General features: G+C 44.7%; 1 protein-coding gene across 1 annotated transcript in view; it reads left to right on the top strand.

Moving 5' to 3' along the window:
- LOC124717150 (macrophage mannose receptor 1-like) overlaps window positions 1-16,094 on the top strand; it is a 108,992-nt gene that overhangs the window by 83,986 nt on the left and 8,912 nt on the right. Inside the window, exon 5 of the mRNA XM_047243908.1 lies at window positions 3,303-3,701. Coding sequence (XP_047099864.1) covers window positions 3,303-3,701 — 399 coding nt within the window. The remainder of the gene's footprint in view (window positions 1-3,302; window positions 3,702-16,094) is intronic.

Raw genomic sequence — 16,094 nt, 5'->3', positions numbered from 1 at the left:
CAATTTAAAAAATGCCCTAAAACCCTTAACACAACAACACGTATCTGACTAGCTCAAATAATAAATATATGAACGGCAAACCCCAACATCAACAGCGCAGACCATATTCAAACTGTAGCCAAAATGGGCCGCTTGCCGGTCGAAACATATTACGACTGCGGCAGCGGGCCAACTTACATAGGTAATAAAAGAACACAGGCCACCTAGCAATCTTACCAAAATCAGTTTACACGAAGGAGGAAGAATGGGTTGGTTGGTTGGTTGGTTTGGGGAAGGAGACCAGACAGCGTGGTCATCGGTCTCATCGGATTAGGGAAGGAAGTCGGCCGTGCCCTTTCAGAGGAACCCATCCCGGCATTTGCCTGGAGTGATTTAGGGAAATCACGGAAAACCTAAATCTGGATGGCCGGACGCGGGAATGAACCGTCGTCCTCCCGAATGCGAGTCCAGTGTCTAACCACTGCGCCACCTCGCTCGGTGGGAAGAATGGGGGGTGGGGGAACATAATAAATACCATACGCAAGTGCAGTTGCCAAACCTACTACTAAAATTACAGTATAAAAGGATCTCAATTAATGATAAATCCGGGATAGGCCCGGCAATATTGCACCTGAGCGCTAGTAGCCAAAATAAGGTTGACAGATACCAAGGTCTGCCATCATCGTAGGGCTAATTGGCACAACAAATAAATAAGACTAAAGGACAAGCAAATGGCAATGCCCAAGACTTTAAATAGGATTAAATACACACGAGGCTAAAATCAATTGCTAGCACCTTGGACATCGTCTTAGGCTTAATTGACACTACAAATAAATAAGGGTAAAAGAACAGACAAATGACATTGCCCAGGAATTTAAATAAAAATAAGTAAGCACAAGGCTAAAAGCAACTGCTAGCCACTTAACAAGCACGAATAAAAATATCAGACTGCTGCCACATCACAAAACGGAACAGGCGCGCGCGCAGTCCCCAGCAAGCCAGAAAACCAACAACACACACTCCAGCAACCGAGCCAGCCTGACCACAGTAATTTCAACTCAGAATCAGGGCGCGTGAGCACACCGGGTCCACGCAAAACACACACTGTCAAATAATCCCACCAACAGATACGGCTGCCCCCCGGGTGGGAAAACGGGGGCGACCACCGGGTACACACCAGCAGAAAACTCGACCTCTAGACTCCGGCCAAAACGGAATCACGCAGTAAATATAAACAACAGCTGAAGTAAGGTGAAACGAACCTCGCCACGCAGACCGGACAGAGCAAACACACAGAAATCCTGCCCTGCAGTCCTTACAACTCCTGGGTGCGGAAACCCAAGCGATATCGTGGCAGCCTTTTCAGAGGCGGAGAACCTCGAGCGATCGCGTGTGGGGATCCACCAGTTGTCCACTGCAGCACATCACCAACACGCCACACCGCCCAACGGCCAAATCAACGAAGCCCGCCAACAACGAGACCACACCTCCGTGCCGGGGCGGAAGGCCAAATACCACCAGCTCGGAGCGAATCCAACTGCCGAGCCGAGCGCGCGCGGCCCCCCGCGAAAAACGCTCCAGAGGGCGGCAGCCGCCTCAGCGCCTGCGCAGGCCGAACCAGACGGAAGCAGGAATACAGGTCGCTATCGATAGTGCCGGACACGCAAGGCGCCAGAGAAATGGCACAACTGGGAAGTGTGAAAGAGGACCTCGGTTTGAGGAAGGCCGCCATATAAGTGTGGGAAAACTTACATCGGACAGACAGTACGCACCATCGAAGATCGTTGCCGAGAACATCAAAGGCACACTCGACTGAAATATCCACTGTTTGTCCGAGAAACACGAGATGGATTATGAGCGTAGGAAGATCCTGGCTCAGACCTCTAAACATTGGGACAGCGTTATAAGCGGCCTATCGAAATTCGCGCCAGGGAAGATCTCATCAACCGAGACTGCGGCTACAATCTCAGCAGGGCTTGGGACCCGGCATTGAATGTAATTAAGAAGACTCTCAGCAAGAAGTACGAACTGGCGACCAGGGCGGACGTAGCAAGCTCAACGACGCTACGACAGATTCCGACGCCCACGTGTTCGCGCGGACGGCGAAGAGAGCGGCCCGCGGGGGGAGGGGATTTAAATCGGCTGCCCGCCCTCAGGAGCTCAGTTCGTCAGCGCACCTGACGATGGCCACATGTCTGATCGCCGAAATATTGTGCCCGTTGGACACTATGAACCGGCAGTATACCCGTGGACTGTTCGAGCATCAGTTTCATTATTTCATAGTCAGTATTATTTACTCACATTGCCACTTTGGACCCTCACATCATTTTAATACTGTCATATCATAATTGTTACTTCTTAGGAAACTATGATATAAAAAAGTACTGTTTGTGTGAAATCGTGGAGTGGTGTAAGAGAGGGCCTGATGGCACAAAACATGTCCGGTTAAAAAAATAAATAAAATATAAATAAATACCTCGAATGCGCCACGTATTGTGCTGCTACACTGTATCCAGATTCACTTCTTTGTTTCTATTGTAATGCCTGCCACATTAACACATTGTGATGTACCGGGTGATCAAAAAGTCGGTATAAATTTGAAAACTTAATAAACACGGAGTAATGTAGATAGAGAGGTAAAAATTGATAAACCACGGAGTAATGTAGACAGAGAGGTAAAAATTGACACACATGCTTGGAATGACATGGGGTTTTATTATAACAAAAAAAAAGTATTGCTAGACGCGTGAAAGATGTCTTGCGCGCGTCGTCTGGTGATGATCGTGTGCTCAGCCGCCACTTTCGTCATGCTTGGCCTTCCAGGTCCCCAGACCTCAGTCCGTGCGATTATTGGCTTTGGGGTTACCTGAAGTCGCAAGTATATCGTCATCGACCGACATCTCTAGCGATGCTGAAAGACAACATCCGGCGGCAATGCCTCACCATAACTCCGGACATGCTTTACAGTGCTGTTCACAACATTATTCCTCGACTACAACTATTGTTGAGGAATGATGGTGGACGTATTGAGCATTTGCTGTAAAGAATATGATGCTTGCTTTGTCTTACTTTGTTATGCTAATTATTGCTATTCTGATCAGATGAAGCGCCATCTGTCGGAAATCTTTTGAACTTTTGTATTTTTTCGGCTCTAATAAAACCCCATGTCATTCCAAGCGTGTGTGTCAATTTGTACCTCTCTATCTACATTATTCCGTGATTTATTCAGTTTTCAAATCTATACTGACTTTTTGATCACCCGGTAAGTTCGTGGCTAATGTCACGGTGTTCCTTATGACAGAGCTAACCGTGTACTGCCCCAGGTCGCCCCGTGTCGTACATACCGTGGAAGGCTTACCAGCCCGACAACAACGGGGGCAACGAGAACTGTGTCGACATCAACAGCGCCGGAGAGTCGAACGACGTGATCTGCGAGAACAGGGCGCCCTTCTTCTGCGAGCGCCGGCTGCCGGTGCCCGTGCCGGACGACTACGAGTGGCTGCAGGAGGCAGGCCGCTTCTACAAGCTGCACGCGGAGCGGCTGGGGCACGCGGGGGCGGCCAGCAGGTGCCGCTCCGAGAACGCGAGGCTCGCCGTCCCGGACACGTGGCGCCGTGGAGAGGCCCTGCTCAGCCTGTTCAACCTCGACCACGATACCTTCCAGCTGTACCTCATAGGCTTCACGGACGAGGCTAACGAAGGGGACTTCGTTACTGAAACAGGTTCGTACATTACACGGTGTATAACGGGAATAAGTTCAGATGTTTCTGTTGGTGGCTGAGGATTCTGAACTTCACGACGTTACATCAGTATTTACGTCATTTGCACACTAATAAATACAGTCGCATGTTATTAGGTTCAGTACTACATCTGAGTACGTGTGGCAAGAGCTTCCTATCTATAGAACAGGAAGCAAAAAGTCTCTTTACATGCATCAAGTGTTTCAAAGGAGTTTGCCACTTCATCTAACTGCGGTGAAATTACATTAGGTGTTCCACAAGGTTCAATCGTGGGCCCCCTCTTGCTCTTGATATATGTGAATGACCTCCCGTCTTATGTGAAACAAGATGCTGAACTGACACTGTTTGCTGATGATATAAGCATAATTATTAAACCAATAAAATAAAATCCGATTGAAAATGATACAAATAAGGTCTTTGGAAAAGTTATTATTGGTTTTCTGCGAATGGGCTTGCTCTGAACTCTGAAAAAAACACAGAACATCAAATTTTCTGCTGCAAAAAGTATAATTCCTTCAATAAACATAGCACATCAAAGGAAGTCAGTAGCCAGGGTAGAGCACACTAAGTTTTTGGGTGTACATATAGATGAGAATCTTAATTGGAAAAGCCATATTTTGGACTCCTAAAGCAACTAAGTTCAGCAACTTTTGCAATCAGAATAATTTCCAATTTTGAGGATGTAGAAATTGGTAAGCTGACATACTTCCCATACTTACACTCTGTGATATCATACGGAATAATATTCTGGGGCAACACAACACTTAGGCAAAAGGTATTCACTGCTCCAAAGAAAGTATTTAGAATAATGTGGGGGGGTTGATAGTAGCACATCTTGTAGGCATCTGTATAAAAGGTTAAGAATTCTTACAACTGCTCCTCAGTACATTTGACAGTAATGAAATTTTCTCTCAACAACATGCACTAGTTTAAAATCAACAGCGACATTCATGATTACAATACCAGAAAAAAGAAAGACCTACATTATCCTTCACTTAACCTATCTTTGGCACAGAAAGGGGTGAATTATGCTGCTATAAAACTTTTTGATAAATTACCAGATGAAATAAAATGTCTGACAAACAGCAGTGATAGTTTCAAAAACAAACTGAAATCCTACCTCCTTGACAACTCCTTCTATACCATAGACGAATTCTTGAATATGAGTAAATAAATCTGGAGATATAATATATGCATTTTGTGCCATTTAAGGGAATGGGATAGATAATAGAAATATTTGGGTATAACACTATAATGTAAAAAAAAAACTTGCTTCCTGTGCGGATTTCGTGTGAATTTGACACGTTCCACATCATAACGGTTTTTCCGTGCTATTGATCAATGGAACACGTAACTAACTAATTTACGCCTGTTTACCCCTGGGAAGTAGGTCAGATGCTGAAGAGAGGATGCGTGCCCACAAGACGATTAGCCGATTCTTACAGGCGTATTCCACTCAGTGATGTCGTTACGACAATGCAGAAAACATTAGGTTCTAAAGTTTGTGACGTGTTGGTGGGAAGATTATTCGATGCAGAGAAAAACAACCAACAGACTGATACAGAGGATAGGCAAAACAATGTGAACCACTGTACGTACTTGGCAATGGTTTATTAATAAGGAGTTGGACCCCATTTGCCTTTAATACAGCTGCAATCCTTCTAGGAATACTGACATGTAATGACTGTATACCCTCCAGTGGAATGCTATTCCACTCTTCGATCAGATCCTCTTCTAACTCCTGAAGTGGCTCCGGAGTCTGTGCTCCAATACCGTACACAAGAGTTCGCCAATGTTCGAGTTCAGGGACTGTGCTGGCCAGGGAAGAAGCTGCAGTTCAGTTGAGTGCTCCTCAGATTGACTGTCCTGGCTGTGTGAATAGGTGCATTATCATCCCGAAATATGACGTCATTATTAAGGAACAACATCTGATTCATGGGGTGCACCTGATCACCCAAAATGTTCACGTAATCGTTGGCTCTAACAGGGCCTTTGAAAGTAATGATGGGACCAGCAGAACACCATGACTTGGCTGCCCACACCATCACACTTCGACCTCCGTGCTTAACTGTTGGAATCAAGAAATCAGGATTGCAGGCTTCTTTTGGCGTTCTCCAGAGGTGAAACAGGACCGATATTGGAAGTAAAGAAACTGTTGACTCGTCGGACCGTATGACTTGTTTCCACTGATCAGCCGTCCAGGATTTATGCTCCTGACAGCATGTTTTACGGTTCACTGCGTTGGTTGCCGTCACCAATGAATTAGGTATAGCAGTTCGTCCACGAATATTCGCTTTATGGATTCCTCGGCGGACAGTCTCAATAGATACGGGTCTCGAAGATGGCTGTTGAGCTCTGCAGTCAATTTAGCTGCTGTAGTTTTATGCTGTTCTGACACAATTCGTGTTAGCGTACGACGATCTCTCTCATTTAGTTTTGATTTGCGTCCAGTATTACGTTTACACGATGATGTCTTTCCATGTTACGTGTAGGCTGTCATGACTGTTGAAACAGGTGCCCTTGAAACATTCAGTAGGTTGGCCGTCTCGTTTACTGATGCTCCAGCTAACAGTGCCCCCCACAATCTGCCCTCTTTGAAACTCTGTTAGGTCTTTCATTGCACGCCGACCTCGGCCTATGAATGCAAATACGAAGTGTACGCAACTCGTAAACAACCTGCACTCATGCCCAGTCCGTACTGAACAAGCACAGTCCAGCGCGACACATGCCTTATCTGCGTTGTTGACCGTCAAACACAACCATCCCATAACTACCACCGTTCACATTATTTTGCCTATCCCCTCCATGTGTACATACACTACTGGCCATTAAAATTGCTACACCACGAAGATGACGTGCTACAGACGCGAAATTTAACCGACAGGAAGAAGATGCTGTGCTATGCAAATGAATAGCTTTTCAGAGCATTCACACACGATTGGCGCCGGTGGCGACACCTACAACGTGCTGACATGAAGAAAGTTTCCAACCCATTTCTCACACACAAACAGCAGTTGACCGGCGTTGCCTGGTGAAACGTTGTTGTGATGCCTCGTGTAAGGAGGAGAAATGCGTATCATTACGTTTCCGACTTTGATAAAGGTCAGATTGTAGCCTATCACGATTGCGGTTTATCGTATCGCGACATTGCTGCTCGTGTTAGCCGAGACCCAATGACTGTTAGCAGAATATGGAATCAGTGGATTCAGGAGGGTAATACGGAACGCCGCACTGGATCCCAACGGCCTCGTATCACTAGCAGTCGAGATGACAGGCATCTTATCCGCATGACTGTAACGGATCGTGCAGCCACGTCTCGATCCCTGAGTCAACAGATGGGGACGTTTGCAAGACAACAGCCATATGCATGAACAGTTCGACGACGTTTGCACCAGCATGGACTATTAGCTCGGAGACCATGGCTGCGGTTACCCTTGACGCTGCATCACAGACAGGAGCACCTGCGATGGTGTACTCAACGACGAACCTGGGTGCACGAATGGCAAAATGTCATTTTTTCGCATGAACCCAGGTTCTGTTTACAGCATCATGATGGTCGCATCCGTGTTTGGCGACATCGCGGTGAACACACACTGGAAGCGTGTATTCGTCATCGCCATACTGGCGTATCACCCGGCGTGATGGTATGAGGTGCCATTGGTTACACGTCTCGGTCACCTTTTGTTCGCACTGACGCACTTTGAACAGTGGACGTTACATTTCAGAAGTGTTACGACCCGTGTCTCTACCCTTCATTCGATCCCTGCGAAACCCTACATTTCAGCAGGATAATGCACGACCGCATGTTGCAGGTTGTGTACGGGCCTTTCTGGATACAGAAAATGTTCGATTGCTGCCCTGGCCAGTACATTCTCCAGATCTCTCACCAACTGGAAACGTCTGGTCTATGGTGGCCGAGCAACTGACTCGTCACAATACGCCAGTCACTACTCCTGATGAACTGTGGTATCGTGTTGAAGCTGCATGGGCAGCTGTACCTGTACACGCCATCCAAGCTCTGTTTGACTCAATGCCCAGGCGTATCAAGGCCGTTATTACGGCCAGAGGTGGTAGCTTAGTTTACTGAGTTCTCAGGATCTATGCACTCAAACTGCGTGAAAATGTAATCACATGTAAGTTCTAGTATAATATATTTGTCCAATGAATTCCCGTTTATCATCTTCATTTCTTCTTCGTTTAGCAATTTTAATGGCCAGTAGTGTATTAAGGTATCACATATAAAAGTACTGCACTTCTACCCGTTACAGTCTGAATACTTCTGTGTGCGTTTCCACTGGCTTGTGGCGTCTCTTACACAATAAACTCTGAGCCCCTCAAAAATTATGCCATGAATCCATATTATGGATTTCGTCGACATTCCTTGATACGTTAACCCAATACAATAGTAATTAAATATCCTACTGGTTTCTGTACAGTCTGATTTTACACGTATCAACTAGAAGGATTGTTGGTTACCATAGAATTTAATTTAGCCTACTGCACAGTTTTACACTATCATTCACTTCCACTTTTCTTCTCTCTTAACTAGCACATAGTACAATTGCTCGCCTTCTTTTAGAAGTCCATACGTCATTCGGTAAAAACGGAACGTTTACAGGATCACTTCGCTGTCCATTTGTCTGTCTGTCTGTCTGTCCGACTGTTAAATACCCCTTTTTCTCAGGAACGGTTGTAGGTATGAAGTTGAAATTTGCGTCACTTACTAAGGTCTAAGTTCCCCCAGCGGTGTGGAAAATTTAAGCTTCTAAGTCAATGCAATAAAAATATTCGGCGATTTAAAACACGTATTTCGGTACTCGCAAACTCACTAATCAAAATCTATATGGTATTTCCCGATGGCCCGGAATCATGAAATTCGACAAGGAGAAAGTTTGCACAGTACAAAAAAATAGTTAATTTGATCTTTTTTGCCGTTTTTTGGCCATTTGTCTGTCAGTCTGTTAAGAAGGAATGGGTAAAAAAAAGATTGAAATTTATGTCACTACGAATGTCTAAGGTTCTGTTCGGTATAAGAAATTTATACCCCTCCATGAACCATGGACCTTGCCGTTGGTGGGGAGGCTTGCGTGCCTCAACGATACAGATGGCCGTACCGTAGGTGCAACCAAAGCGGAGGGGTATCTGTTGAGAGGCCAGACAAACGTGTGGTTCCTGAAGAGGGGCAGCAGCCTTTTCAGTAGTTGCAAGGGCAACAGTCTGGATGATTGACTGATCTGGCCTTGTAGCAATAACCAAAACGGCCTTGCTGTGCTGGTACTGCGAACGGCTGAAAGCAAGGGGAAACTACGGCCGTAATTTTTCCCGAGGGCATGCAGCTTTACTGTATGATTAAATGATGATGGCGTCCTCTTGGGTAAAATATTCCGGGGTAAAATAGTCCCCCATTCGGATCTCCGGGCGGGGACTACTCAAGAGGATGTCGTTATCAGGAGAAAGAAAACTGGCGTTCTACGGATCGGAGCGTGGAATGTCAGGTCCCTTAATCGGGCAGGTAGGTTAGAAAATTTGAAAAGGGAAATGGATAGGTTAAAGTTAGATATAGTAGGAATTAGTGAAGTTCGGTGGCAGGAGGAACAAGACTTCTGGTCAGGTGACTACAGGGTTATAAACACAAAGTCAAATAGGGGTAATGCAGGAGTAGGTTTAATAATGAATAGGAAAATAGGAACGCGGGTAAGCTACTACAAACAGCTTAGTGAACGCATTATTGTGGCCAAGATAGATACGAAGTCCACACCTACTACAGTAGTATAAGTTTATATGCCAACTAGCTCTGCAGATGACGAATAAATTGAAGAAATGTATGATGAAATAAAAGAAATTATTCAGATAGTGAAGGGAGACGAAAATTTAATAGTCATGGGTGACTGGAATTCGTCAGTAGGAAAAGGGAGAGAAGGAAACGTAGTAGGTGAATATGGGTTGGGGGGAAGAAATGAAAGAGGAAGCCGCCTTGTAGAATTTTGCACAGAGCACAACTTAATCATAGCTAACACTTGGTTTAAGAATCATGATAGAAGGTTGTATACATGGAAGAACCCTGGAGATACTAAAAGGTATCAGATAGATTATATAATGGTAAGACAGATTTAGGAACCAGGTTTTAAATTGTAAGACATTTCCAGGGGCAGATGCGGACTCTGACCACAATCTATTGGTTATGACCTGTAGATTAAAACTGAATAAACCGCAAAAAGGTGGGAATTTAAGGAGATGGGACCTGGATAAACTGAAAGAACCAGAGGTTGTACAGAGTTTCAGGGAGAGCATAAGGGAACAATTGACAGGAATGTGGGAAAGAAATACAGTAGAAGAAGAATGGGTAGCTTTGAGGGATGAAGTAGTGAAGGCAGCAGAGGATCAAGTAGGTAAAAAGACGAGGGCTAGTAGAAATCCTTGGGTAACAGAAGAAATATTGAATTTAATTGATGAAAGGAGAAAATATAAAAATGCAGTAATTGAAGCAGGCAAAAAGGAATACAAACGTCTCAAAAATGAGATCAACAGGAAGTGCAAAATGGCTAAGCAGGGATGGCTAGAGGACAAATGTAAGGATGTAGAGGCTTATCTCACTAGGGGTAAGATAGATACTGCCTACAGGAAAATTAAAGAGACCTTTGGAGATAAGAGAACCACTTGTATGAACATCAAGAGCTCAGATGGAAACCCAGTTCTAAGAAGGGAAAGCAGAAAGGTGGAAGGAGTATATAGAGGGTCTATACAAGGGCGATGTACTTGAGGACAATATTATGGAAATGGAAGAGGATGTAGATGAAGATGAAATGGGAGATACGATACTGCGTGAAGAGTTTGACAGAGCACTGAAAGACCTGAGTCGAAACAAGGCCCCCGGAGTAGACAACATTCCATTGGAACTACTGACGGCCTTAGGGGAGCCAGTCCTGACAAAACTCTACCATCTGGTGAGCAAGATGTATGAAACAGCCGAAATACCCTCAGACTTCAAGAAGAATATAATAATTCCAATCCCAAAGAAAGCAGGTGTTGACAGATGTGAGAATTACCGAACAATCAGTTTAATAAGCCACAGTTGCAAAATGCTAACACGAATTCTTTACAGACGAATGGAAAAACTAGTAGAAGCCGACCTCGGGGAAGATCAGTTTGGATTCCGTAGAAATACTGGAACACGTGAGGCAATACTGACCTTACGACTTATCTTAGAAGAAAGATTAAGGAAAGGCAAACCTACGTTTTTAGCATTTGTAGACTTAGAGAAAGCTTTTGACAATGTTGACTGGAATACTCTCTTTCAAATTCTAAAGGTGGCAGGGGTAAAATACAGGGAGCGAAAGAATATTTACAATTTGTACAGAAACCAGATGGCAGTTATAAGAGTCGAGGGACATGAAAGGGAAGCAGTGGTTGGGAAGGGAGTAAGACAGGGTTGTAACCTCTCCCCGATGTTATTCAATCTGTATATTGAGCAAGCAGTAAAGGAAACAAAAGAAAAATTCGGAGTAGGTATTAAAATCCATGGAGAAGAAATAAAAACTTTGAGGTTCGCCGATGACATTGTAATTCTGTCAGAGACAGCAAAGGACTTGGAAGAGCAGTTGAACGGAATGGATGGTGTCTTGAAGGGAGGATATAAGATGAACATCAACAAAAGCAAAACGAGGATAATGGAATGCAGTCGAATTAAGTCGGGTGATGTTGAGGGTATTAGATTAGGAAATGAGACACTTAAAGTAGTAAAGGAGTTTTGCTATTTAAGAAGCAAAATAACTGATGATGGTCCAAGTACAGAGGATATAAAATGTAGACTGGCAATGGCAAGGAAAGCGTTTCTGAAGAAGAGAAATTTGTTAACATCGAGTATAGATTTAAGTGTCAGGAAGTCATTTCTGAAAGTATTTGTATGGAGTGTAGCCATGTATGGAAGTGAAACATGGACGGTAAATAGTTTGGACAAGAAGAGAATAGAAGCTTTCGAAATGTGGTGCTACAGAAGAATGCTGAAGATTAGATGGGTAGATCACATAACTAATGAGGAGGTACTGAATAGGATTGGGGAGAAGAGGAGTTTGTGGCACAACTTGACCAGAAGAAGGGATCGGTTGGTAGGACATGTTCTGAGGCATCAAGGGATCACCAATTTAGTATTGGAGGGCAGCGTGGAGGGTAAAAATCGTAGGGGGAGACCAAGAGATGAATACACTAAGCAGATTCAGAAGGATGTAGGTTGCAGTAGGTACTGGGAGATGAAGAAGCTTGCACAGGATAGAGTAGCATGGAGACCTGCATCAAACCAGTCTCAGGACTGAAGACCACAACAACAACAAGAAATTTATGCTTCTACGTCATACACTTAAAAGATGCAACTGTCTGTAAGGACTCCTTTCCTTCTGGAAAGCGTACAGGTATCAAATTGAAATCTCTCTCAAATCCTCCAGTCCACAGACACTTCCCCAGAGTAGATAATTTAAGCTTCTAAGTGAAAGCAATCTCAAGTTACAGCCGTATATGCCACATATTTTGATACTTGCATACTCACTCATCAAAATCTGTGAATGAACCATCTACACATGTGTCAGGCTGTGGTTCAGTGACCCAGTGCATAAGTGTACATGAAGAAGTATTGCGATCGAACCTCGATCGAGCCACGGGTTTTTCAGTCTTAGTTTGAACCTGGCCTTCAGATGTCTACAATGTGAGGAGTCCCCGGAAGCAATACGTAGTTCAGATCCCACAATAAACTGTAGGGTCCTTTTGCCTGATTGGATAATCGAGGTAAGTTAGGGACACGCCAGTCGCTGATGTGGCGTCCAATAGGAAAACTCGCTGTGGTCCATTGGGCCACACGAAATCATTATCCATACAGGATGAATCACCTAAAACTTCCACCGCAAATATTGCGGAAGTAGAAAGTGCCATTGATGTATGTTTTTCAGAGAAGTGATTGGTAGCTAGGGGCCCGTATTATTAGCCAATACACAGATTCCAATAATGGTTATCAAATGGAACAATGCCCATTGAGAATAGGAGATTAAAGACAGGGTAAATTAGAATGTCAGTGGTATTTGCTGTAGAATTCTTGTGTCAGTCGTTCATGAGATATCATATTTCGGAAAGTTTACACAACGACCATTTAATCTGCATGGTTGCTAGGTACAATGTTGTTATGTTTGCTTGCAGTGTGCTTGTGTGTCCCTTGAGTGTGTTCCAACATGCTTGTCAGTTGGTGTGTGGTGGTCTACCCAGTAGGTTGTGAGTGGACGATGGGATGCACCAACGCAGAAAAAGTCGACGTGTTTATGGCGTATGGAGAGTGTAGGTAGAATTTAGTTCATTCTTGTATGGTGTAAGCAGCAAGATATCCCAATAGACGTCAACCATCTCGGCAGTTATTTATGAACCTCTTCAGCCAGGCTGGCCACAGTGGCCGAGCAGATCTAGGCGCTTCAGTATGGAACCGCGCTACCGCTACGGTTGCAGGTCGAATCCTGCCTCGGGAATGGATGTGTGTGATGACCTTATGTTAGTTAGGTTTAAGTAGTTCTAAGTTCTAGGGGACTGATGACCTCAGATGTTAAGTCCCATAGTGCTCAGAGCCATTTGGATCTTCAACGAGTCGTGTAACACTTGACACAACGTAACAGAAGGAAACAAGTAACGACAGAAGAGGGGAAAATTAATGTTCCTGCTGCTGTCGCAGTTGATCCGCACGTTAGCTCCCGCGCAACCGCACGAGGAAGTGGTATGAGTCAGGCAAGTGCAATACGCAATCGCCATCGACATAGATTCGACCCCAGTCACATCTCTCTTCATCAAAAGCTGTATGGAAACGACCATGAGACACGTGTTAACTTCTGCTCGTGGGCATTACGACAGGATACTCCAGATACATCGCCTGCAGCTGGTGGTCTAGTGGCTTGCGTTACTGCCACTAGCTCACGGGGCCCAGGGTTCAATTTCCGACCGGGTCGTGGATCTTCTCCTCCCGGGGACTGGGTGTTTGTGTTGCCCTCATCATTTCATCATCATTGACGAAATTGGCGTAAGTGGACAGTGAAAACATTGGGACTCTGTACGGGTGCTGATAACTATGCAGTTTAGTGCCTCACAAACCAAATATCGCCACCATCATCATCCAGATGAATCATGTATCTTCTTTAGTGCTGAAACTGCATTTACCAACCATGGTCAGGTAAACCGCCGAAAACTGCACTATTGGTCTGTTGGCAATACCCTGCTGGCTTCAGCTCAGTTGGGTGTAAACACTTCGTGTTGGAAGTGAACCATCAGCTTATAGACCCGTTTTTCATAGATTGAACGCTGAACATGCAAGTATCGCAGCATCGTAACAACGCATCTTCCACAGATGCTATAAGACTTTCCTGTAGGAAGAATCTTTGTTATGGCTGTCCAACACATAGTGCACTAAGTGCTACAGAATGTCTTCACCAATTGTTTGGCCGGCCGGTGTGGCCGTGCGGTTCTAAGCGCGTCAGTTTGGAACCGCGTGACCACTTCGGTCGCAGGTTCGAATCCTGCCTCGGGCATGGATGTGTGTGATGTCCTTAGGTTAGCTAGGTTGAAGTAGTTCTAAGTTCTAGGGGACTGATGACCTCAGTAGTTAAGTCCCATAGTGCTCAGAGCCATTTGAACCATTTGAACCAATTGTTTCCACCGTTGGATTGCATGCAGAGGACCTGTACATTGGCCGGCCCATTCCCCGGATTTGACGCCTGTAAACTTTTTTGTGTGGGGAAAGCTGAAAGACACTATCTACAAAGAGATGCCAACTACTCCCGATGATATGCACAGACGTATTACTGCAGCCTGCTTGGACATCTCTGGTGAAATGTTAGAATGTGCGCAGAAATCATTCCATAGTAGACTGGAAGCCTGTATTGCCGTTACCAGTAGTTATGATGGTCAGTTGTGCCGTTACTGATGAGAATCCACATAACTAAAGTATGTACTTGTGTTGTCTGTAGTGTGTGCTATCACAGGTATTGCACAAACGTTGGTGTGAAAACTTCTCACAATACTACTGAAGCCTGGTTTCACAGGACAAAGCGGATCAGGTTGTGGGAGGGGCCTGACTCATACCACTTCCTCGTGCGATTGCGCGGGAGCTAACGTGCGCATCAACTGCTTTATTCCTCAAACCAGTGGACAGTTTTCTCTTTAAAACAACAAAGATCAATTCACGGCTGAGGACGCAAGTAACTTCTGCAGTATAAGTTTAAATGATTCCCTTTAAAACAGCAGGATTTAGAGTAACGGCTGAAGACCTTACTTAAGTAAAATTGAAATATGTTCTCGGCTAAAGGCCGAAATAATATTTCAGATCAGCTAAGGAAATTCTTTAAAAGTCAAGCATTTACAAATTTCGGCTAAAGCCATATTAAGGAAAATTCAAATTAATTCCTCGGCTGAAAGGCTAATAAAAAAAAACTTCCATAATAAAAGAGAGGATCTAAAGATAAGCTTTTACACAGAACAACAGAAAAGCATCTTAATAAAACTTTAACTATGTTGCCGGCTGAAAGCCCAAAAATTAGTCACGAATAATTTAAGACCACCTTAAAATAAACATTTACGGAACACGGCTTAAGGCCGTTTCAAGAATTCAAGATAATTAAAGAGAAACGTTACAGACAAGGATTTACATATTAAAGTCACAGATTCTGAAACATCGCGGCTGAAGGGCAAAAAACAGAGGAACAAGAATTTTAAATAAAACACAGCTGAAGGCCTAATACTAAAGTAGTTGTCATGAAGTTCGGCTGAAGGCCATATACTAAACATAAAACAGACAGTATTAATACGCGGCTGAAGGCCTGGCACAGTACCTGCGACCAAATAAAATGACAATGACAAACAATGAACAGTGGTGCTCAGAAGTGCTCCAAGGGCCGGCCTGGGGAGAAACACTAACCACAGTTTAGGTGAGACAGGCAGCCAAGCGTAACACTAAACAATCGTGTTGGAACAGGATCTAGGGACAGCTGAAGAACCAGTCAACAACCTAACTAATTCCCTCTGTCGCAACCGACCAACTGCTTACTCCAGTTTGCAGACAGCATTCATGTCCTCAGTGGAAATCACAGAAGTTACACACGGTTCCACGTAAACACACTTGCACAAGAACTCGAACAACCGTAAAAGCAATCACTGTGGAACAACAAGGACGAAGAATTCGACACACAGACAGTTTCCACAAACGGTCGGCGACCAAATACACGTCGTCCGATGTGAAGACCGACCGAACGACCAACCCAGGTCGGTCCCACTGTTGTTGCGTGTGTCGCGAACGGTCGGACGAGTCTCGGCTGTCCGAAGCTGACTGCAGCTCCAACCCGACTCAACTCCACGTCCGTT

Source organism: Schistocerca piceifrons, chromosome 9 (genome assembly GCF_021461385.2).
Source record: "Schistocerca piceifrons isolate TAMUIC-IGC-003096 chromosome 9, iqSchPice1.1, whole genome shotgun sequence".
NCBI classification, from domain to species: domain Eukaryota; kingdom Metazoa; phylum Arthropoda; class Insecta; order Orthoptera; family Acrididae; genus Schistocerca; species Schistocerca piceifrons.
Note: the sequence above shows the minus strand (reverse complement) of the source record. Positions and strands in the feature narration are given on the sequence as shown.